Raw genomic sequence first — 25,685 nt, forward strand, 5'->3', positions numbered from 1 at the left:
AGTATAGCAGTGATGCGCAGGTCTGGTATTTTTCAGAACCCGCCCCGCCACGGAGCCCAACCCGCTTTGGGCATGCTTTTGGGTACTTGTGGGTATGCTTTTGGGTACATTGGGGTACTTTTGGGTATGCTTTTGGGTACATTTGTGTACTTTTGGGTATGCTTTTGTGTACTTTTGTGTACATTTGGGTACATTTGGGTACTTTTGGGTATGCTTTTGGGTACATTTGGGTACTTTTGGGTACATTTGGGTATGCTTTTGGGTACTTTTGGGTACTTTTGGGTACATTTGGGTATGCTTTTGGGTACTTTTGGGTACATTTGGGTACTTTTGGGTATGCTTTTGGGTACATTTGGGTACATTTGGGTATGCTTTTGGGTACTTTTGGGTACATTTGGGTACTTTTGGGTATGCTTTTGGGTACTTTTGGGTACTTTTGGGTACATTTGGGTATGCTTTTGGGTACTTTTGGGTACATTTGGGTACTTTTGGGTATGCTTTTGGGTACTTTTGGGTACTTTTGGGTATGCTTTTGGGTACTTTTGGGTACATTCGGGTACTTTTGGGTACATTTGGGTACTTTTGGGTACTTTTGGGTATGCTTTTGGGTACTTTTGGGTACATTTGGGTACATTTGGGTATGCTTTTGGGTACTTTTGGGTACATTCGGGTACTTTTGGGTACTTTTGGGTATGCTTTTGGGTACTTTTGGGTACTTTTGGGTATGCTTTTGGGTACTTTTGGGTACATTTGGGTACTTTTGGGTACATTTGGGTATGCTTTTGGGTACTTTTGGGTACATTTGGGTACTTTTGGGTATGCTTTTGGGTACTTTTGGGTACTTTTGGGTACATTTGGGTACTTTTGGGTACATTTGGGTATGCTTTTGGGTACTTTTGGGTACATTTGGGTATGCTTTTGGGTAATTTTGGGTTATTTGGGGTATATTTGGGTACTTTTGGGCAATTAGTATGACCCCTTTCAAGTGCAAGAATAGTGTCATGATGTGTTCCTCATCTTGTTTCTATAATGTCAGGAGAATTGTCGTTGATAAAGGACATTAGTGAATAGGCTAAACAACTGGTACAGTTCTTTGTGACTCACAATTGTCACATACATGATGAGATTTGTTGACTCAACGTAAATTCTGTGAGTTAAATTTGGTGAGGGAAGAAGTCATTTCAGCAAAAGCACTACAAAAAAGCACAACGCTGCTACTGAAAAATGGGATATAATTCAATTAATTTATAATAATAATAATAATAATTAATCAAAGTCTAATTACTGAGCAATCTGAATAGGCTGGTGGGTAGTTCTAGCCATGATGCATAATATTGACAGGGCTTTTTTAATGTCATATGTTGTTTATTTTGATCAATCTCTTTGTTGACAGATTAGTTCGGGAAAGAAAAAGGCAGAAGAGGAGAGAACACATACAAGACTGAAGAAAGAAGGGGAATGAAGAATGTTCACCATCATTCGTCTAAACATCATTGTGTAAGTCTAAAGATGCTGCAGTTTAAATGAAGGGATAGTGATTTAACTTTACATTTATTAGCTTTAGAAGTCACTTCATAGATATTTTCTTTGAGGTATTTTTTAAATTAAAGTATGACATTGTCATGCAAGTTTGAACTGTATGATGTGCTATGATTAAAGTTCTCAGTCACCGGAACTGATTTCAGTCACAATGAAGTCAGCATGTCCTCTATGGAAGCATGTCACGCACCGGAAATAGGCTCTACTATAAGCTCACAACGCGTCACAAGCCTATTTCCAGTTATTTGTTATGTTAAGATTAAAGAGCATTTGAAGTGGTCAAACTAGCAATAGATAATGTACAATGTTCAATCTTCCCGAAAATCCTAATGATCTCAGGTCTTTCATGAAAGCAAAGGTTTGAGCCTCAATCTGCAATTTCTTTAACTGGCGAGGCATATCACATCTTCTACATAACTGGTTTTCAACCTTTTTCAAGCCAAGGACCCCTAAATCGATATACATTTGACCGCGGACCCCCATCTGAAAATGTTTTGTGCCAGGGACCCCCAGAAGCATAGATATGAGGTTTTTTTTTTTGCTTTAAAAATAAAATATATATATTCAAAGATATGCACACATTTTCAAGATTTTTCAAAAATAGCAGATCTACAAGCTCATAGCGCAGCACCGAGTGCCGCGCTATGAGCTTGTAGATCTGCTATTTTTGAATAGCCAAAGCTAAGTGGTTAAAATGATTGTGACGCTATGTTAATTCATTTAGCTGGGGATCCCCTGGTACCCCCCCCCCCCCCCCCCCAAGGACCACTGGTGGTCCCCGGACCACTGGTTGAGAACCACTGTTCTACATGTTGCACATTGTAGGAGAAGGGGAAACGGGAAAGAAAAGATTACAGAGACGGGGCAGGACAGTCACACCAAGACACTGGACAGTGACTCAGTTGGACATTTTGAACAGGCACACTATTGACAGTGCAGCCATTCAAATGTACTTGTACGGTCTAGCCTCTTAATAAATATGTCCATAATAAAATCTAAACAGCCATTAAAAATAACAGAGTGTACCCTGGTTTCAGCTTTCCATCTAAATAGTGAGTCAGTGCCCGTGTAAATCAGTACTTGAAGGCATAATTACTTTAGTGGTTTAACATTTTACCAGTGACTAGGCTTAGATTTTGTTTTACAGGGGCCAGTTCCGAATTGCAGCCACCTGTAACTGTAAGTGCTCTTTTAGAGCGGTTTTGAAGGACAGTAAGAATTCACATGTTTTTATGACTGTTGGTATACCAGGGCAGTCCACATTTTTGTGGCATAGCAGTAGAACTAATTTAATCCCTTGTTGGAGCCAAATCTGGGTTGAACGTGATTTTTTTGGAGCTTCCTCTGGTGTTGTGATTGTGGACGTTATTTTGACAGGTACATACATGGGTGTCTTTGTGGTGTAGTGTCTTTGTGGTGTAGTGTATCTTGTAGACCAGGCCCATTACATTGCAAGTTGCTGTACTCTGTCCTCTACCCTGAGCCATCCGACCATATAGTATAGTGAGCATAGTCAAAGGGACGTTGTAACGAGTGCTCCTGTTCGAATCCTCAATGTATTCTTACTGACCAGAGAGGAGATCCTGTACAAAAATCTTGTTCTTTGGTTGACTTTTTGTATTACTCTGACTGATAGTGTAGGCTACAAATGTAACCAAATGGACCCGGACCATTAAATTAACGGAGGATTTTACTGTGTATCATATGGAATGCTCACTGACACCGAGTCTATGTATTGCTATATGTTTCCTACAATTGGCCTATATGGCTTGTGTGTTGCGTGCCTGATAGATAAAGAAGAGCAATATTGTAACAGATGGTAGTCACATGGCCGTTGGCATGCACTTTGCGTTCAGCAGCACACTACGCTCACTTGGACTACGCTGTCACACTAATTGAATATGCACTCTGTCATATTCTGCCACCGGGAACGGGTCCAATTCAAGTGTCCAACAGGCGTATTATTTCAATCAAGGTGGGATACTAGAGCATGTGAAACCAAATAGCTTACACATTCAGAACGCTGTGGTCAAATGGATGGATCTTAGCCTGCTTTCTCCATGGCACATTTTGTTCCAGGGACCCAGGGAGCAAATATTTGAGTTACTAATGTACAAAAAAAAAGAATTGTTGATCTACAAGCTTGTAGTGCGGCACACGGTGCTGCGCTATGAGCTCGTATATCTGCTATTTTTGAATAGTCAAAGTATAAAATAATGGTTATAGCTAAAAATCTAAAATGACACAGATCCCGGATTGAATGCGTTAATAAAATACCTTTTTTTGTGTTGAAATTAGAATGGATTCTATTCTGCCACCTTGTGTCAGGTTGCAACAACCGTCTGTGATTCCCACCCACGGACTGTCCACCATTCACCCACAAGGCAATCTTTTTTTCTTCTTCTTGCAGCTACTTTACCGCTGCGCACGAGCGCCCTCCCACAAGGCAATTTTAACATAAGATAAAACTTATATCGGTCAGAACATCGGTAAACGGTGGTCCAGGGCTTTCGCAAATCGGCGTCGGCAAACAACCTTTACAGGTTTTGCCCTGATGGTGTGTGTGTGTGTGTGTGTGTGTGTGTGTGTGTGTGTGTGTGCGTGTGCGTGTGTGTCTTCACAGGGGAGCTGACACGGTGGTTTCTACGGCAACGCTGTGAGAGTGATTGACCGCACTCAGCACTTTTCCACCAGGTGGTAGATTTCATTCACCTGTGTGATGCCCATAGCTGCACGTTCCTCCAAACACGCCTGATTTTAATTTACTTTAATTAATTTAATTCACTTAACCCATTGAGACCTGAAGCCTATTCTACATGTCTCCTAAATCTCAGTATTCTGAAAAACCTATGTTTCTATATCAGTGGTGCTCAATCTTTTTCATGTCAAGGACCCCCAAAATGATATGTATTTGGCCGCGGACCCCCATCAAAATATTTTGTTCCAGGGACCCCCCCAGAAGCAAAGATTTGAGTTACAAATGTTCGCTTTAAAAGTATTTATATTCAAAGATTTGCACACATTTTCACGATTTTTCAAAAATAGCAGATCTACAAGCTCGTAGCGCGGCACTCGGTGCCGCGTTATGAGCTTGTAGATCTGCTATTTTTGAATAGCCCAAAGTGTAAAATAATGCTTTTTAGCTCAAATCTAAAAATGACACAGTTCCAGGTCTTAATGGGTTAAACTACCTTTAATGCATAAAGGAGAAAGTACCCATTCATCAGTTTACATTTCATAGTGTTCCAGTTTCAATTTTGTCTGTCCATCTTGTATGAGTTCTCTCTCTTGATTGGATAAAATTGGTATCCTGACCTGAAAATACATGTCCTGTTTACTAAAGAGCTGGAAAGATGGGGAGACTCCTGTTACTAAACAAACACACTATAGCGACAATGACTACTATCAGACTGTAGAGCTATTTAAACAACGCATTTTAACGTAAAAAAAATTACTTGCTACACCTTTAAGAATTTGAAACGGTATATTCAGGGCTTGGCTTTCAAATAGCTTACTAAGTAATGTAGTAACAGATATACCTGTTAGACAAGTGCTGCTGTGGCATTTTACTCCAAATCTAGGTCAGAGTAAGTAGTGGACAATGTGTGTGTTTGCTTATTTTGGATACAATATGCTTGATGCTAATGTTTTTTTCCCTCTTCCATAGGGTGTTACAATAGAGCATCAGTCATGCCACCGCCTTCTGACATTGTGAAGGTAGCTATCGAATGGCCCGGTGCCAACGCTCAGCTCATTGAGATTGACCAGGTCAGTATACTCCTATACAAACATTCTCAGTCGTTGCTGTCGGAGCAGAAACCTTGTATCTCCATATTTCTTTTGTTTGTTCTTCATTTACCCTAGTAGCTGAGCACACATGCTCACGCCCACTGAACATAGACACACACAGACAGACACACACATTAAAACCTGGGAGCTGACCAATACAACCACAGTCTTAAGTCACTTTCAGACATGCACTGTATTATGGAAGTTTTCCAGAGTTCAAGGGCTGTATGTATGAACGCAACATACCCGCTCAGTATGATCGGACATGCAACAGATTTTATGTGGACAGGACTCTTGGCTTAAGTCCGGGTAATTGACGATTTGGCTGAAATCGGTCTGAGTGTGAATGGACGCGGTGACTGTCCCAGGGCCGGACTGGGACCAAAATTCAGCCCTGGCATTTTGGTCCGAACCGGCCCACCACCCCCCGGGCCGTTTTGTCAACGGGGGGGGGGTTTCAGCCCAGCCCTGCACATGAACTCTGCAGCCGCACTGAGGCCCCTGCTGGAAAGCATCCCAGCCCAAACATTAACGTAACTAATAATTGGGCCACGCGACCCGAAAATGACCGTAATAATCCTAAAGCGGGTGCGAAAATATAAAAAGTTTTTTTTTTTTTCTTTTTTTTGGGCCCCGTGGCCCACTGGCCCAGCGGCCCACCGGGCATTTGGCCGGTACGCCAAATGGCCAGTCCGCCGCTGGACTGTCCGGTGAATTCACATTCAGCTTGTGGACGTGTTGATGACGCTCCTAGCGAAAGTGAAAGTGGTTAAGCGTGTGTGTTTTTTTTATAGATATTCAACCAATGAAATGTATGAACAAGAGCTTGTGACTAAATCATAACTACATTGGATAAATTGGAACACAGGTTCTTTTTTTTCCTCTTTTTTTGAAAAGTTATTTTGGATATATGAGGTCTAATAACCGCTCTAATAACCACATTCATGTTTTTTACAATTTGTAGAAATCCTTGTTTACCAGGTTAAGGTTTGGAGACTGTATTCAATAACTCAACTTTTAGCTGTTGAAATTCTTAACAAAAAACTATATATATATAGTACTGATTTTATTTTGTAATTTTCCTGTACACGTGTCATGCTTCGTTAAACATCCTTGAAATAAACAGGGATAACATCGAATGACATTGAAGAACAACCAGCTACTAAAACGACTTTTGTCCCATAAGCCCTGTCTGCCTAGAACGACTAAAACGACTTTTAATAAAAAAAAATTAAATAAAAAATTTGACCCAAAGACCAAGGAGATATGATTTTTCGAAGATCTAGACTCCCAGCCACTTCCTTGTTAACTTAAAACTTATTTTCTGTATCTCGGCTACTGAGTACTTTTTTTTTTCAATGAAAAATCTCTGGCAGTGGGCAAACGTGGCCAGAAATTATTCAGGCAGTGAATGAGTTAAAATAATCTGGCATAACAACTTGCTTGAAAAGTTCAAGAAATGTTGTATTATTGTTTAACAACATAAACCCCAGTAACCCTATTCTGGGGGCAGAAAAGGATGGGAACCCTATGACCCTGTGGTTTTTATAACACTAACTGTTTTATTTTATTTTTTATTTCCTGTTTGCAGAAAAAGCCTTTGTCATCCATAATACGAGAAGTATGTGACGGGTAAGCATCGTCTCACATAGAGAAAACAAATCATTTCCTGTTTCCTGTGTAATGTCTGTGTTTATCTTTCTCTTATCCATACTAACTAAGTACATTTACTTAAGTACTGTACTTAAGTACAATTTTGAGGTATTTGTACTTTACTTGAGTATTTCCAATTTCCAATACTTTTACTTCTACTCCACTACATCTCAGAGGCAAATATTGTACTTTTACTCCACTACATTTACTTGAAAACTTTAGTTACTGGTTACTTTTCAGATATAAATTATGATATAATGAAACATACATTAACCACTTTAGCCCTATTTTATACATAGGCTATTTGAAAATAGCCGATCTACAAGCTCACAACGCGTCGCATCGCGACGCGTTGTGAGCTTGTAGATCTGCTATTTTCAAACATTCTAGTACTTTTACTTTTGGTTTAAGTACATTTTGATGCCAATACTTTTGTACTTTTACTCAAGTAAATTTAGAATTCGGGACTTTTACTTGTAACAGAGTACTTCTACATTGCAGTATTGATACTTTTACTTAAGTAAAACATTTGAGTACTTTTTCCACCACTGGGTAATGTCTGTGTTTATCTTTCTCTTATCCATACAGTATGTCTGTCCGTCCATTTATCTAGTTAACTCACGGGAATTCATCCGATCCAGATGTAGAGAGTGGGTGCAGTAAGATCACATTTGATCAGGGATTTGCATGAATCATCAACATAACAAACAAAGTGGAACTGTAGTTTCATCATAGGAGTATTAGCGGCATGCTGATTCTGTGCTGAAACAAAATGCCCAGTTACTTTATTATGTAAAATGTTATGCACTCCAGCGATTTGATTCCGTTTGGTGCATATTTCTTTGCATAATGCATAACGACATGCCTTAATTTCTGTAATAGATCACATGTTAATGTGAAATGTTAATGAAAATGTTCATTAACGTCTTAATGTTTCATGGTTAATTTGCAGTTTGCTTGGAGGTGTGGTGTGCTCTATTTGCACCAAATGTCATCAGGCAACAGCTAGCGATATGGTGTTTTATTCTAGGATGACATGCAGAGTAGAGAGTTGATCTTGAAAATCCCATAGCGCTCTCCAGCCCTTTGGGTCTCATGGCTCGGCTCGGCAAGGCTTGCTTACTTTACTTACATACATACAATAGTTATAGCAAAAATCAACAATGGTCAATAGCTGTCATATAAGACTCTGGGGAATAGCCACAGTGGCTGGCTGTGGTCATATGTGTTTGGCAAACACTGCTTCCCCTTTACTTTGGGAAACACAACACTTGTTGAACACACCCCAGGTATAGACAGAAGTTATGGCATTTAGTTTCCCTCTGCCTGTATCTGGCTCTACTGTTTTGTCTCTTTTTAGTTTTGGCTTATATAACTTGTTGTTATTACCCTTTCTATCACTGTATCACTTGTTTAATTTCCCCCGATAATTATGCTCTGTCCATGAAGATCACTTTTCTTCTACTTTTTGTTTTTTTCTCTGCACCGTTTATCTCTTTTTGCCCTTTCCTCCCACTGCCTTCCACACTCATTTGAAACTGTTAGATTAATTTTGCTGCACTTCGGTCCTAACGCCCACTGAATATTCCCACCCCTCCACGATTTCTCCATCTGTTACTCTGGCAGATGGAGCTTCTGCAAGGCGGCAGGCTGACTTTTTCAACCTTTTGGTACAGTATGCACATAGTAGATTATGCTGCTGCTGGGCGAAGAATATTGATCATGCATTATTATTAAGAATGCAGTTAGATTTAGTTTAGTTTTGCCATTTTCTCTTCTTTTTTGCATCTTTTAATATTAATACTTTGTTCAGAATCCCTTATGATTACTCAGTCAAACAACACACACGCACACGCACACACACACACGCACACACGCACACACACATGCACGCTTACGCACACGCACAATGATGTTAATCATTGGTGGAAAGCAACTAAGTACATTTACTCAAGTACTGTACTTAAGTACAATTATGAGGTATTTTTTACTTTACTGGAGTACTTCCAATTTTCTATAAATGTACTTCTACTCTACATCTCAAAGGCAAATATTGTACTTTTACTCCACTATAGTTATTTGAAAATCTTAGTTACTAGTTACTTTGTATATTTTGATTATCATTACAAAACCACTTCAGACCTATGTATACTTTGGCAATTTGAAAATGGCCTATTTTCAAAGGATTTTTATACATTTGAATACTTGTGAAATGGGACCCTCTGCATAATGAGTACCTTTTAATTTTGGTACTTTAAGTACATTTTGATGCCAATACTTTTCACTCAAGTACATTTTTGCATACCGTACTTGTAACAGACTATTTCTACAATCGAGGGTATATTGATACTTTTACCTAAGTAAAAAAAATGTGAGTACTTCTTCAATCACTGTTGTTAATCATCACATGTGCATCCTCCTCTTTCTTCCTTGTCTCTAGCTGGTCTCTCTCCGGCTCGGAGCAGTTTGCCCTGCGCTACGCTGACGGTCCTCAGCTTTACATCACTGAGCAGGTATGTCTCGGGTCGGGCGGGGTGTTTTTATGTCATTGCAGATGAGCAGTGAACGTGTACTTAACGTTCCTGCTGTTCTCTCTCTCAGAGCCGTGGCGAAATCAAGAACGGGACCATCCTTCGATTAGCCATTTCCCCGGTGAGAACCCTTCACTTTTCTCTTCTCGGTTCACTAAGTGTCCTTCACTCTGTTCATTGGGATTTAGAATTATGTAATCGGGTGGGAATTTTGTGTGTCTTGAAATGCCTTAACCCATTCCGATTCTACAAATATCTTCTAAATCCTAACAGTTTTCTGAAAAATGTGTGTTTCTGTATCAGTGGTGCTCAATCTTTTCCATGTCAAGGACCCCCAAAATGATATCTATTTGGCCGCGGAAACCCATCTCAAAATATTTTGTTCCAGGGTGTCCCAGAAGCAAAGATTTGTTCGCTTAAAAAAATATATATATTCAAAGATTTGCACACATTTTCACGATTTTTCTAAAATAGCAGATCTACAAGCTCATAGCGCGGCACTCGGTGCCGCGCTATGAGCTTGTATATCTGCCATTTTTGAATAGCCCAAAGTGTAAAATAATGCTTTTTAGCTAAAATCTAAAAATGACACAGATGCGTTCCAGGTCTTAATGGGTTAAAGCTGCAATCTTGGTTTCCCATGCAGAAGACCCGTGTTTGAATCCCCCGGGTAGGATATAAAGCTTACAGATTGCAGCTTTAAAGTTAAAACGGTCTGTCAAAAAAGAACAGACCAAAGTCTTAGCAGGCCTCACAGTACTCTTTAGTGAATGATTTTCTACCCGTGGGCATTCAATTTACAAAGCAATAATCCAGCATAATGGAGCTGCACTAAACTATGCCTGTGAACCACTCCCAGAATTCAGTTGCATGTTTATGTTAGGACCGTTTCAATCCCATTCAATCCGGGAAAAGCATCAGTGTTATTTTAGATTTCTTTGGCTATTCAAAAATAGCGAATATACAAGCTCATAGTGCGGCACCGAGTGCCTATCTTTGAATAGCCAAAGAAATCTTAAAATGACACAGATGCGTTCCCGGTCTTAACTCTTTAAGACCTGAGAACGCATCTGTGTGTCATTTTTAGATTTCGTTGGACTATTCAAAATAGCAGATATACAAGCTCATAGCGCGGCACCGAGTTCCGCGCTATGAGCTTGTAGATCTGCTATTTTTTTCTAATCGTGAAAAATTTGTGCAAATCTTTGAATATATATATATTTAAAGCGAGCATTTCTAGCTAAAATGTTATTGCTTCTGGGGATTCTACAAATGTCTTCTAAATCAGTTTAAAACAGTTTTCTGAAACACTTATGTTGCTATAATATTAATGTCAGTGTCAAGGAGCCCCACAACGATATGTATTTGGCTGCGGACCCCCATCTAAAAAAAAAAAGAATCCAGGGACCCCCAGAAGCAAATATTTGAGTAAAAAACTATTGCTTTATAGATATATATTCAAAGATTTGCAAAAAAAAAAACACGATTAAAAAAAAAATAGCAGATCTACAAGCTCATAGCGCGGCACTCGGTGCCGCGCTATGAGCTTGTAGATCTGCTATTTTTTAATAGCCAAAAGTATAAAATATGGATAAAGTGGTTACACAGATGCGTCCCCCGGTCTTAAAGGGTTAATGGGTTAACATGACTCATGAATTGAGTGTCGTTACACAACCCCACAGGCCCGCGCTGCACGTCAGCTCCTGGAGAGGATCCAGTCCCATGGCATCGACGCGCGTCTGGAGGCTCTGAAGGAGCTCGCGAAGCTGTCGGCGGACCCCACCTTCGCGACAGAGTTCATCAACATGGAGGGCATCGGGACCCTGGCCCGTCTTGTCGAGAGTGGCACCCAGTGAGTTTGAATCCCCAAAACAAATCTAGTGCGTTGGCAGCGTGCTTTGCACTACCTTACTTTATTTGTCTTAGGCTGGCAAAGCGGCAGCTATGGGTTTAGCAAAAAGCCCACTTCATTGACCCAGGACTCCGGTGGCTGCTGGCCTCCACAAAACGGGGATGCACAAATAAATGAGTCGGAATGGAGTAAAATAATTCAATTTAAAGGAGTAGTTCACCCCAAAAATTACTTATTTTGTATCAATTACACACCCCAATAATTACGTTTATTACGTCAGTGACAGTGAATGAGTTAATTCTGCGGTGGTGTAACGTTAGCGTTTTCTCGCCATCAGTTTATGCTTCATATCTATGAATGAGTCACATTTGTTTGCTCATTTGTTTATTTTTGGAACACAGTTCTTATATGCACGATATTAAACACGTCTATGGGAATTCAGAATGGGGGGGGGGGGAAACGTGACCCAGATAGGATACGTAAATTATGCCAGACTTCGGTCCTCTAGTGTTTTTTCATTAATAAAAGACCTTTAAAAAGTTCGAAATTTTGCTTGAAATGGCCAAATCTGCCTACCGATGATGTCACTGGTAGGCAGGTTTCTGAACTGTCCACTGCCCACCTCTGAGACACAGAGTGGTGCCATCTTATTATGAGCCTTAGTGAGGACAGATTATATGAAGATGGATAGTTTGAAGTGAAGTGAAGTGGTCCTTTAAGAATATGCATTATTCTGGTTTACCTTAGCTGCACAAAACATTCTTCAAACGGCTGTTTACGTTTGTTTCCTCTAGTTTTGGTGAGATGCTGGCCTTTACACTCACTGCCTTCCTGGAGCTGATGGACCATGGAATAGTGTCCTGGGACCTTCTCTCCCTGTCCTTCATTAAACAGGTACAGAACGTTCCAATCCACACTCAGACTTTACCCTTTTACGGAGACCTATTTTTAACCCATTAAGACATGAGGTCGATTATAAAAATGTCTTCTTCAGTTTTCTGAAATGTAACGTATGTTGCCTTATCAGTGGTTCTCAAACCTTTTCATGTCAAGGACCCCCAAAATTATGTGTATTTGGCCGTGGACCCCCATCTATTTTCTTTGTTCCAGGGACCCCCAGACGCAAAGATTTGAGTTAAAAAAAAATCGCTTTAGAAATATATATTCAAAGATTTGCGCCAATTTTCTAATTTATTTTTGAATAGCCAAAGTATAAAATAATGGTTAAAGTGGTCAAAATATAGCTAAAATCTAAAATGACACAGATGCTTTCCCGGTTTTAACACCTTTACCGCCGGGCCCGTAGTTCTACGGGCCGTTAAATCCAACGGTTAAGCGCCGAGCCCGTAGTCCTACGGGCTGCGGTCTTTTCGCGCATGCGCGGTCCGGGTGCACTTTCGGAATTTTTTTGATCCACTTCCGTTTCCGGTTTGATGACAGGAAATAGAATTATTTGGGATCCGGTTTCGACGATCACGCCCGCTCCCATTCTACAGACGAAACTGAAACTCAATTCTCTTCCTGTAGTTTTTTCTCCTCGCATTTCACTGTTTAACGTAATCCGCTCTAACTACAGTCATGGAAGTCCGTTTGACATGCGGTCTTCACTGGGAGATACAGGGAGATCTCGCGGATGTAAACAGACCGTTCACGGCTCAATCTTAAGGATTTTAACAAGATCTATGGCGACATGAAAAAAACAAAAAAACAACAAAAACACCTTGGCACTGGTGAGTACATTATGAGATTAACCTCTGGCGGTGGATGTGTTAATGATTATTTTATCTCTGACAGCAAAATCCAACTTAAGATCAGACAAAATCCGGTTTGCCATGAACCCCCCCCCCCCCCCCCCCCCCTTAACCCCAAAGTTGGAGAACCACTGATATAGAAACATAAGTTTAAAAAAAAAACGTAGGATTACAAGACATTTTGTACAATCGGAACCTCAGGCCTTAACTCATTGGCCGCCATTATCGCATTAACGCGATCTAATAAATAGCGCGCTTGGCCGCCAGGATCGCATTAATGCGATCTAACGTCTTTATTGATCTTTATGCTCTGATCACGCTATTCTGTTATGAATCAGGCTAAGTTTCGGGTTCCACTTACTTCAACCACCACTGCATCCGGTTCCATGACTTGGGTTCCGTTTTCGGTTTTACATTTTTCCCCCCAGTCATTTTCGACCATAATAGGGAAACAAACGGTTTTTCACACGCTATGAAAAGCGATCGGAGACCTCCCCTCCTATAATCTATGGTCTGGGTGACGAACAGTCATCCCCGTTGTGTATCACAAAGTAATTTTCGCCGATAACAGAATCTGAGAGATTTCACTTCCGGTTCATGTGTTTCACTGTGTGAGTGGGTCTGGGAGGGGGCGAGTGTGATCGAGAGGCGATCAAGCTTGGTATGTGCTGCTCTCTGGTGGTGGAACGATCAAAACGTTTCAAGTGTCAAGGTAGACTTTCTAGATGTGAATTAAATAACAAAATAACGAAACAAAAAAACACGAAAATCGCTGGCAAGGGCTGCTATGAACGAGGTTTTAACTCTGGCAGTCAATGAGTTAATGGGTTAAGTGTGTTCTGTATTTTTTATGTGACTCATTATAAAGGATTATCTTGTTTTTTTATTCCAAAGAAAGTTTTGAGGTCTTTCTTTGTCACTCTTTCCTGAGTCCTCGGGCTGCATTCATGCTCTTATAATTACTCAACCTTCAGCCCTCCTTGGCTGCCGGAACTGAGTGGGCTGCTGTTGTTGCCTAGCAACTCCATGTCTTATCTGGAGCGGCTTCAGTTTTCATGGTCTGTGACTAGTTCTGTACTTCTTTCACTGGGTGCTACTGTAAAACGTCAAGAATAATGGCTGGCTGGCTTAATACCTCTGCAATTATAGCTGCTTTTTCCAAGACCATGTAGATGTCCATCCATAGTGTATAAGTCGTCTGTTTCAACAGGGTTGTATCTATTTCTTTAATAATGTTCAAGTTCAAGGTGTTTATTGTCACATGCACGTACAATACAGCTGGTAGTATCATTGCCGGGAAGTGACATTCTTGTACTTCGAGCTTCCTCAACAGTGTAGATAAAAATAAGATAAGGTACAAATAGTCATAATAAGGTCAGAATAAATAAATACAAAAATAATAAAAATGGCACCAATAGAAAATAAAATGGTATCTGTAGGCTACAATGAATCTGTAAAGTCTAATGATATAAATCGGAACCGAAATGTGAAGTGACGCACGCACGCGCGCGTGCTTTGTGTGTGGGTTCTGTTGGCAGATTGCAGTTGCTTAAACAAAATGGATTTTAAGCAACCAGTCTTAATTTAATTTTCAAATGTATAATTTTGATGTATAACTTTAGGACTGTGTGTGTGTGTGTGTGTGTGTGTGTGTGTGTGTGTGTGTGTGTGTGTGTGTGTGTGTGTGTGTGTGTGTGTGTGTGTGTGTGTGTGTGTGTGTGTGTGTGTGTGTGTGTGTGTGTGTGTGTGTGTGTGTGTGTGTGTGTGTGTGTGTGTGTGTGTGTGTGTGTGTGTGTGTGTTCATGTGCGCCTTGCGGAATTTTCGTTCATGAAGCCTACAAGCCCAAACAGAAATGTCATTTTTATTCAAGTATTCCAATGCCAAAAAACACAATTAAAACGTTAATCGCGATGATTTTCATGACCATTAATCATCAAATCGTCAAATGCCATTATCATGACAACTATCATGATAGTGGCTAACGCTGCTGTTTTCTGTCGTACGCCGTCAGATCGCAGGCTACGTGAACCAGCCCATGGTGGACGTCTCCATCCTGCAGCGCTCCCTGGCCATCCTGGAGAGCATGGTCCTCAACAGCCACAGCCTCTACCACCGGGTGGCGCAGGAGATCACCGTGGGACAGCTCATCGGGCACCTGCAAGTGTGAGCACACACACACGCACAGGGATGGCTGCATCCTGCATCCTCTGATTGTTCGGGGGGGGGGGGGCGGTGGAGGGAGGAGGAGTTGTTGTCGTCGTAGCATTGTGTGTGATGTTAGCTCGATAACGTTGCCGCGGTAGTGTGTAGTGCAGGGGTCTTCAACAGGGCGTCCGGGGCAGTGGTGGAAAGTAACTAAGTACATTTACTTAAGTACTGTACTTAAGTACAGTTTTGAGGTATTTGTACTTTACTTGAGTATTTCCAATTTCCAATACTTTTACTTCTACTCCATTACATCTCAGAGGCAAATATTGTACTTTTACTCCACTACAATTATTTGAAAACTTTAGTTACTAGTTACTTTTCAGATATAAATTATTACATTATGAAACATACATTAACCACTTTAGCCCTATTTTATACCTAGGCTATTTGAAAATAGCCGATCTACAAGCTCACAACGCGTCGCATCGTGACGCGTTGTGAGCTTGTAGATCTACTATTTTCAAATATTTTGTACTTTTACTTTTGGTACTTTAAGTACATTTTGATGCCAATACTTTTGTACTTTTACTCAAGTCAATTTTGAATTCTGGACTTTTACTTGTAACGGAGTATTTTTATATTGCAGTATTGGTACTTTTACTTAAGTAAAGAATTTGAGTACTTTTTACACCACTGGTCCGGGGGACCCCTGGGGGGGTCCTCAGAGTTACTACAGGGGGCCCGCCAAATCTTTGTATGATTTTATTTGTTTTACCATAACCACTTGCAACCCTAGCATCCCTTTTCTGAGGAGAACTAGAACTAGCAACTAGAAATAGCAGATCTACAAGCTCACAACGACTCGCTGAGCGAGTCGTTGTGAGCTTGTAGATCTGCTATTTTTTGGCAAAGAGGTATAGGTGTAGAGGGGAAAAAAAGAGCAGACCACATAAACAAAAAAAGTTGAATCTGAAACAAAATGTTATACAATATGTAGTGGGGGGGTCCCTGCTTCATCTCTATCTCAGCGAGGGGGTCCTTGGGCTGAAAACGTTGAAGACCCCTGGTGTAGTGGGATAGGATGTTTAGACACCTCTACTGCAGGGGTCTTCAACGTTTTTTGAGGCCAAGGACCCCCCTGGCTGAGAGAGATATGAAGCAGGGACCCCCTCTATATTGTGTTGCAGAGTAAAACTACAGAGTAAATAGCCAATCTACAAGCTTGTAGATCTGCTATTTTTGGCTAAAGTTCTCCTCAGAATAGGGATGCTAGGGTTCAAGTGGTTCATGTAAAAATAAATATCATATCACACAAACATTTGGCGCCCCCCCTGTAGTAACCCCGAGGACCCCCTTGGGGTCCCGGACCCCCTGTTGAAGACCCCTGCTCTATTGTATTGACTTTGTTCGCACTGCGGCCATTTTTGCCTCTTACTTCATTCATATTCCATAGAAAGACCACTTTCTCAAGTCAATAGCGTAGGAATTAAATATTCAACTTTCAGTTTTTTGTCAGTGTGATACTGTCGGCTTCTAAAACTCTGTAACTCTGCCCTGAGTAGTTGTAGTATTGATGTAAATGAACAACCCTATCGCCAGAGGAAACGTTGAAGCATGCTTTTTCAAAGGAACACCACCTTTTTTTTCTCTCCAACTACAGTATATCTACTGTATATTATGGGTCCTCACTAACGCTCACTAAAGAATGGTACATTTCTGCCTACACAAACTCTCTCTCAGAGGCAGGCTGTAGATAGTTCAAAAAAGTACCTGCCAATGACATCATTGCCGCCGGGGATTCCCAACTAGATTTCACACATTTAGTTTTTCCTCCTTCAAATCGGTGCAGCAGCCGTCGCTGCTATTGTTTTTGCACGCCGATCTTCCAGGAAGAGAACGGCTGTAAGTTTCCATTTAGCTTGGAAACACGTTGCCGATTATGTCATCGACAGGTGGATTTTCAAGCTATGTCCACGTCCCACCTCTGAGACACAGAGCGAGTCGACAGCAATGTTACTATAGCGACTGTGAGCATTAACCCATTTCATCTGGGAACGCATAATGTGTCATTTTAAAATTTCTTTGCCAATCAAAAATAGCAGATCTACAAGCTCATACGGTATGAGCTTGTAGATCTGCTATTTCATTTTAAAATCGTGGAAAGTTTGTGCAAATCTTTGAATATATCTGTGCTTCTGGGGGTCCCTGAACCACATATTTTGAGATGGGGGTCCGTGTATTTGGCTGCGGACCCCCACCTCAAAATATTTTGTTCCGAGGACCCCCCAGAAGCAAAGATTTGAGTTACAAATGATCGCTTTAAAAATATATATATTCAAAGATTTCCAAAAAATGACAATATTTAAAAGAAATAGCACATCTGAGTGCCGTGCTATGAGCTTGTATATCTGCTATTTTTAAATAGCCAAAGAAATCTTAAAATGACAAAGATGCGTTCCCGGATTGAATGGGTTAATAATGTCCATATACAGTATGGAGATGAAGTGTTTAAAAAAAGGTGACGTGTTTAACACCTATAACCACTCGTTAGATTGAAAATGTTATGCCTAGATTTGTGGAGCACGATGCTTCTAACCCTCCGCTCATCATGTGCATTCAGGTCTAACCAGGAGATCCAGACGTACGCCATTGCCCTCATCAACGCCCTCTTCCTAAAGGCGCCAGAAGACAGACGGCAGGTCGGTGTCAAGTTCTAAAAAACACACTATGACATGGCAAAGAAAATCGTAGAATAGAATGAGATGTGACAATAGTGACAATGTCCTATACTTAATCCATTAAGACCAGGAAAGAATGTGTCATTTTAAGATTTTTTGGGGCTATTAAAAATAGCAGATATACAAGCTCATAGCACGGCACTGCTATGAGCTTGTAGATCTGCTATTTTTTGGGGGGGGGGAATCTTGAAAATGTGTGCAAATCTTTGAATATACAGACATAGAATCCTCAGAAGCAAAGATTTGAGTTAAAAATGTCTTTAAAAAACATATATTCAAAGATTTGCACACATTTTCGCGATTTCCCCCCCAAAAAATAGCAGATCTACAAGCTCGTAGCGCGGCACTCGTTGCCACATTATGAGCTTGTATACCTGCTTTTTTTGAATAGCCCAAAGTATAAAATAATGGTTATAGCAAAAAAACACCCTGTAAAGATTGTACATTGTACCAGTCATAACTTACTAACGATAGGTTTTTAGCAATTTATAAGCAATGCATCACCCTAGTTGCATTTGGAGATGGCATTACGTTGGACTGTAAAATCCCTCTTACTCTTTCAGACCTGTGTCTGCCTGCTGTCACGGTTGTGTTCCACATTCACTGTACTAATGATTTAGTAATTTAAAATAGTGCTTAACCCCCTCCTACCGAACCCCCTTTTTATTTTGCATATTTGCTTAATGGCAAAGCTAAAAAAAATCTAAATGTGTTCATGAGGTTTATACATTTTCTTTCCTGAATTAGGTGCAAAAATATTTACATTTATGAAAAGGAGATTTGTGCAAACTAAAAGCTAAAATTAACTGATTATGTAAAAGTATATCCGTCATACAATTTTTTTTATATATATATTTTTTGCTTTATAGGACCATATATTGTACATGAAAACACCAGCGATATGGTGTGTGCACTCACACTGTCAGAGCCAGCAGTGGCACCCCTTTGGCATTGTTAACTCTATAAACGCCATTGACTCGAACACGCGTCAATAACTACTTAATCCACCCACGCCATTGACGCGTTTGACGCGTTGGATTTGCGTTCATTGTTTAATCTCTGATCGCGCTATGCTGCTTAAAATTCAATGTTATTCTCGAGTTCCACTTACTTCACCCATATCTGCATCCGGTTTCATGTCCTGGGTTCCGTTTCCGTTTTTTGATTATTTTCCCCCGGTCATTTCGTCCAAAATAGGTAAACAAACGGTTTTTCACACGGTATGACGGACAAACGGACAGTTTCTCTTCTATAATCTATGGTCTGGGTGACGATCAGTCATCGCCGTCGTGTATCACAACGTAATTTTGACGATCAAAACAATCTGGGAGGACGTCACATCCGTTTTCATGGTTTTCCCTGTCTAATCGCTCAAGAAGGGTGAGAGAGACACCAGGAGCTGATCAAGCTATCATGTGCTGCTCTCTAGTGGCGGATTTGTGCGGCGTCTTTAAAAAACAGTCTGATCAATTATTTTCATGAACATTTTCAAAATATAAAAATAAAAAAAACACGAAAATTGCTGGCAATGGGGGAGTACTTTATGAAAATACTCTGGCAGTCAAAGAGTTAACAGTGATTTATATTGACAATAGTTGCGTGCTGGTGTTGCACACACAAATATGGTCAATGAATCTACCAGCTGTTGTGGGCTTATAATCGATCTGGTATTTTTGGTGTGTGACACTGGTGTGCAACAGTTGATTTTGACAACAAATTTTGATTTAGTTTTTAAGTCATAGTCTTTTTGAATAAAATTCAATTTAATTTTAGTCATATTTTACTAGTCATCTGAAATGTTTTATTATAGTCGACTAAATCTACAGTTCATTTAGTCGACTAACCCATTGATACCTGGAACGCATCTGTGTCACTTTAGATTTCTTTAGGCTATTCAAAAATAGCAGATATACAAGCTCATAGCGCGGCACCGAGTGCCGCGCTATGAACTTGTAGATCTGCTATTTTTTTAAAGAATCGTCTCAGGTCTTAATGGGTTAAAATGTATTTTGGTTGGCCTTGATGGCGTCGCAATGGCTGATTTTGCACTTGGTTGCTTGCTGAAAATAGCCGATCTATCTCAGTGAAGAAAGGTAGTCGACGAACATTTTTCGTCATAGTTTTAGTCATCATAGCTTAAGTTTTTATTTCGTTTTTATTTCGTTTTCGTCAGTGAAGAAAGGTAGTCGACGAACATTTTTCGTCATAGTTTTTAGTCGACGAAATCAACACCGGTGTGCAACTAATTACAAAATCGGACATTTCTCTTCCTCCTATAAAAAAAAATCACAAGACCAACCATGCCAGTCATCTACTTTGATCCTATATGTATCCAGTGGTGGAAAAAGTACTCTAATTCTTTACTTAAGTAAAAGTACCAATACTGAAATATAAAAATACTCTGTTACAAGTAAAAGTCCAGAATTCAAAATTTACTTGAGTAAAAGTACAAAAGTATTGGCATCAAAATGTACTTAAAGTATCAAAAGTAAAAGTACTGAATATTTGAAAATAGCAGATCTACAAGCTCTCAACGCGTCGCGATGCGACGCGTTGTGAGCTTGTAGATCGGCTATTTTCAAATAGCCTCTGTATAAATAGGTTTAAATTGGTTAATGTATGTTTCATTATATCCTCATTTATATCTGAAAAGTAACTAGTAACTAAAGTTTTCAAGTAAATGTAGTGGAGTAAAAGTACAATATTTGCCTCTGAGATGTAGTGGAGTAGAAGTAAAAGTATTGGAAATTGGAAATACTCAAGTAAAGTACAAATACCTCAAAATTGTACTTAAGTACAGTACTTAAGTAAATCTACTTAGTTACTTTCCACCACTGTATGTATCTGTCAGAGGGAGGGAGGGAGGGAGGAAGAGCTACATGTAGTATGAATGTTGTCATGTCCTCCCTCCGCATGCTGTGCCCCGTGATGTGATGTAAGCCGTATCTATCTATCTCATGGTCCATGTATAAGTGTTGTGCACTCTTTTTTTTGTTTCCATTTGCTGTTCCACCCACACCCCCTCCTCCTCCCTATACCCTGACCCCCAACCTGACCCCCAACCTGACCCCTGACCCCCTAGGAGGAGTGTACTAACCCCCTGGACCGGCAGCTCACTGTGAGTACACATCTCACCACGCCATGCCATCATCATCCCCCCCTCTTCAGTCCACAAGTCTCCCCCCCACCACACCCCTCCCCCGCCCACCCCTTTTTGTTTTCTCCTCTCCTTGTTTCTGTGTCATATACTGTAGATGAACTATATGTGTTATTATTACCCAAAAGTAAACCCATGTTACATGCAGCAGAAAAAACATGGCTGCCCTGCCTGTGTTGTTGACGCGAACGGCCTTTTTGCGTGTGGTTGAAGGCAAGAGGGCGGGGGCCGGGTGGGGAGAGAGCCTGGCGACGCGAGCTATGTTAGTGCACTGAGTGGCAGTTGGGGCAAACGCAGTCACCACAACATCATTTACGATTCTGTGCCTATCGGTACATAACTCGGACGGCGCTTAGTCGACTAGCAGACCATCGGCCGGTCGTCGCGGGCACTCGCGCCTGGAGGCGCTTGGGCGCGACTCCTCGGCCTCAAGGTCTGCTGAGCCGGCGCGCCTCCGTCATGGTCCAAAACTATAATTTATAGACGAAAAAAAGTAGTCTGCGGTTGTTTGAAAAAGTATTGTCCCAAGCGGGAGTCGAACCCAGAGTCTCAGTGATAATGGTTTTAGAGTCTAATGATTAGCGAGGTACACCACTGAGGCTGATGTTAAAATTGGGTATTCGGGCTGTATTAGAATGGGACGTCCTAACTCTTCTAATGTAGAGGAAAGAAGTCCCCGCCCCTTCGGGGCGAGGCTTCCCCCAACCGCATGCAAAAGGGCTGTTCGCGTTGTTGACAAACCTCAGATACTGTAATAAAAACCCTTTTGGTTTGTTATGTACTTATGCTGTAGAGAGGGAAGGCCAAAGCAGCGGCGAGGTGAAATAAAATGTAGCTTTGTTAGGAGCTCCATTTTTGTCATAAGGCCCCCCTGTAGTAACTCTGAGGACCCCCTAGGGCATTGGTTCTCAAAGTGGGGTCCGGGAACCCCCAGGGGTACTTCAGGGGGTCCCCAGCTAAATGATAGACAGGAACCAAATGGACCCTTATGGGTCTGTAACTCTGAGAGTGTACAAATGGAACCAAATGGACCCTAACGGGTCCATTTGGTTCCATTTGCACACTCTCAGAGTTAGATTAACATTGATTTTACGATTTGAATTGGAGTCCCAGAGATATAAATGCCATTAAATGGGGGTCCGTAGCCTAATGCATGTCAAACTGGGGGTCCTTGAAATTAAAGTGGTTGAGAATCGCTGCTAGAGCCGTAAAAATCTTCTCTTATGGGGGTCCCTGGCTTATCTTTTCAAATGGGGGTCCGCGGGCTGATAAGTGTCAATTTGGGGGTCCTTGACATGAAAAAGTTTGAGAACCACTGCCCTAGGGGTCCCGGACCCCTGCTGAAAAGACCCCCTAAAGGATTGCTGCTTTAAAAATTCCCATGGAATCAGAGTTGGGCAGATGTGCCGCTATGCGCTAGTATTGACATGGTAGTGAAGCGTAATTCATGCAGGGCTGTCTGTTAGATCTATGTGCTTGTTTTTCCCGCAGGAGATGGCGAGCACCTTGGCTCAGAAACACCTGCGATCCATCATCCTTAATGTGAGTGTCAAGTCTGCATGTCGGGGGTTGTTATTATACAGCCATCAAATGTCCAACTAAACAGGGTTTATATGCAGCTACAAATCCAAGGCAACGTCCTCCACCCGTGTCATACTGTATGTGTGGCAATGAAAGTTTTTTTCCTTTAGTCTACTTTGTTTTATTTCTCTTGTAGCCGCAAGTATTTTGCATGTGTTTTAACCCATTCAATCCGGAAATTTAGATTTTTTTTACTATAACCATAAAGCACCGAAGTCTGACGTAATTTACACATCCTACCCCGTTCTGAATTCCCATAGACGTGTTTAATATCGTGTCAAATAAGAACTGTGTTCCAAAAATAAACAAATGACCCCGGTGGCTTGACTCTTATGGATATGAAGCATCAACTGACGGTGAGAAAACGCTAATGTTACTTCCGACGAATTAGTTACATTTTCGCCAGAAACGGACTGTATCAAATATGAGTGACTGACTATCATAAAGGATAGAGCCACCTCCCTGACAATATCGCCGAGACAGTTTGTTTATTTTTGGACCACAATTCTTATATGAGACGATTCTAAGATGACACAATGTTATTCTCCATAGAGAAATTACTTTACGAACCAGGGGATGGACGAGTGACGTCAGGACTTCTGTACTCTATTGTTTTATACTTTGGGCTATTCAAAAAAATAGATCGTAATCGTAATGCTCATAGCGCAGCACTCGGCGCTATGACACAGATGCGTTCCCAGATTGAATGGGTTAAAAAGACACCATAAAACAGTGATTGTCGTTTATCAAATTTCGTTCTGGCTTCCCTGTTCTATGCAGGCTTTTTTCCAAAGCTGCTGCCTGTTAACACCATTACTGTATTTGTGCTGTACTTGGGTGGAGAAGCAGTGCACTAATTCAATGGTTCTCAACCTGTGCACATGAGGGGGGGGGGGGTGACAGATGACAGTGAAGTGACAATTTAAGGACTTTTGGTACTTGTTTAATACCTCAACAAAAAAAAACGAAAGAAAAGAAAAAAGACCATTACTTTGTCAAAAGTAACCAACAAACTATACTATAAAAACTGGACAAACATTGGCCAAATAGTGAAATAATAAAAGGCAAAAAAAATAAACCTATCTTGCGAGGTGTTGTGAGCTTGTAGATCGGCTATTTTCACAATATTTATCTGTGGAACCGAGTCGAACTAAATTGAAAGCATCAACTCCTACATTTGAAGTGGTTGTCAGGGTGGGGGGTCCCCAGTTCAAATATGATAATTTTGGGGGGTGACTGTCTGAAAAGGTTGAGAACCACTGTACTAATTAATTAGACAGTATTGTGAATGCGGTACAATTGTAAGGCTGTTCATTGCTGCAATGCAATGGCAAACTGCAGTTACTCTGCTTATCTCCAGCTATTTGCAGAATTTATCAGTGGCCTAGCTGTCTAGAGGGCTTTACTTTACTTTATTTGTTTATTTAGACAGGACAGAGCATATTAATGAACGTCACATGAACGTAAATACACCGGATTTAGCAAAGATGCTAATTTTCATCCGCAGTCCTCACAAAACATAAAATCAGAAAAACATAACATCAGAAAACAGACACACGGTGAAATACATTTAAATAACATTACATAGCCTAAAAATAAACCTAAAATATGATCACAAATGGTTGCAGCTTTGGTTTTCAAGCAACCATCTTTTCACATTGAATTTAAAAGATGGAAATGTAGCACAATCCCTTATATGCAGAGGAAGGCCATTCCATGCTACACAACCCTGTACTGAGAGGACATTTTGACCGAAGGTTGTTTGCCGGTGCGGCACTTCACAATCTCCTCGAGTGGTTGCTCTGGTACTGATTCAGGCTTCCTTTTAATGAATTCCCTTAGGGGGGGCGGGCACAGACCATGTAAGTTGTAGGCTGTATGTAAATGCTACTGTACAAGCAATCTAGTTTTATTACAAGATGTTTATGTACTGCGTCACGGTCACTTACGTGCAGGGTGGCATTGCTCATGCGACGGCCTTGCACGCCGTGCATGAACCTATTTGAACAGGAGCACGCGCAGGCACACGCATCGATTTAAAACAACTTTAAATTCACACCTCAACAAAGTTTACAAAGGCTCCCGAATCACACCCAGGGTTGCCAGGTCTGCTTATTATAATTTCCCCGCAAGATTTTATTTGAAAATAGCCGATCTACAAGCTCACGCGTTGTGAGCTTGTAGATCTGCTATTTTCAAATAGCTGATGTATATGTTAAAGTGCTCATGTGGCCCATAGTCGCTTCTTTTGGGCTGGTTTTCCTAGACCTGGTTGCTTGTTTCTCTCACAGAATCTGGCAACACTGCACACGCCAGGTGAATTAACATAGGAATGAGCCTAGATGCATATCAATTGTCCATTAAGCGACGTGCGCGTCACGTCATTGAAATAGAGTGCAACCACGTTCCAATTCAGCAATGCAACGCTGCTTACGTGTAGTGAAAATAACCGATCTATCAGGGGTGACGCGTTGTGACCTTGTAGATTAGCTATTTTTGCTGTTGCCCAAAATAGGCACACCAATTATTTTTTTTTTTTAAAGTGGTGTAAGTTCTATATAATTTGTTTTTATATCTCGCACTGTACTATAACATGTTGTTGGCACATCAATAAGTGGTGCATGCTGCACCATGCTCTGCTTATCTTTTCCAGCACATTATCAGAGGCAATCGGCCAATCAAAGCCGAGATGGCACATCAGCTGTACGTGCTGCAGGTGTTGACCTTTAACCTCTTGGAGGAACGTATGATGACCAAGATGGATCCCAATGACCAGGTAAAAACTATCCATTTCTTTTTCTATCTTAACGTTGTGTTTGGTATGTTATTCAATGCCAAATAAATGAGTGCAAGTTAGATGAAGAAAGAAATGAGCGTTCAAATAATGATATGCTTCTACCACTAGTGATATAATATTTGAATACAGACAACTTTGTTTCAGTAAG

The 25,685-nt window shown here is 40.9% G+C and overlaps 1 protein-coding gene across 4 annotated transcripts in view; it reads left to right on the plus strand.

The window, feature by feature from the left end:
* Positions 1-25,685, plus strand: part of LOC308083072 (engulfment and cell motility protein 2) — a 302,126-nt gene that overhangs the window by 11,683 nt on the left and 264,758 nt on the right. For 2 of the 4 annotated variants that reach the window (XR_013932966.1, XM_080425204.1), the window contains exons 2-14: positions 1,394-1,497; positions 4,163-4,233; positions 5,207-5,307; positions 6,920-6,960; positions 9,422-9,494; positions 9,583-9,633; positions 11,195-11,364; positions 12,159-12,258; positions 15,128-15,279; positions 17,885-17,963; positions 21,085-21,120; positions 22,651-22,701; positions 25,394-25,516. Coding sequence is in view for 1 of the 4 variants with exons in the window: in XM_080425204.1 (XP_080281330.1) it covers positions 5,230-5,307; positions 6,920-6,960; positions 9,422-9,494; positions 9,583-9,633; positions 11,195-11,364; positions 12,159-12,258; positions 15,128-15,279; positions 17,885-17,963; positions 21,085-21,120; positions 22,651-22,701; positions 25,394-25,516 (954 nt within the window). In the remaining 3 variants the exon portion in view is untranslated. The remainder of the gene's footprint in view (positions 1-1,393; positions 1,498-4,162; positions 4,234-5,206; positions 5,308-6,919; positions 6,961-9,421; positions 9,495-9,582; positions 9,634-11,194; positions 11,365-12,158; positions 12,259-15,127; positions 15,280-17,884; positions 17,964-21,084; positions 21,121-22,650; positions 22,702-25,393; positions 25,517-25,685) is intronic. The other 2 variants (XR_013932965.1, XR_013932967.1) reach the window with 2 other exon arrangements.

This window comes from Gymnoscopelus braueri (genome assembly GCF_963280865.1).
Source record: "Gymnoscopelus braueri genome assembly, chromosome: 3".
Taxonomy (NCBI): Eukaryota; Metazoa; Chordata; class Actinopteri; order Myctophiformes; family Myctophidae; genus Gymnoscopelus; species Gymnoscopelus braueri.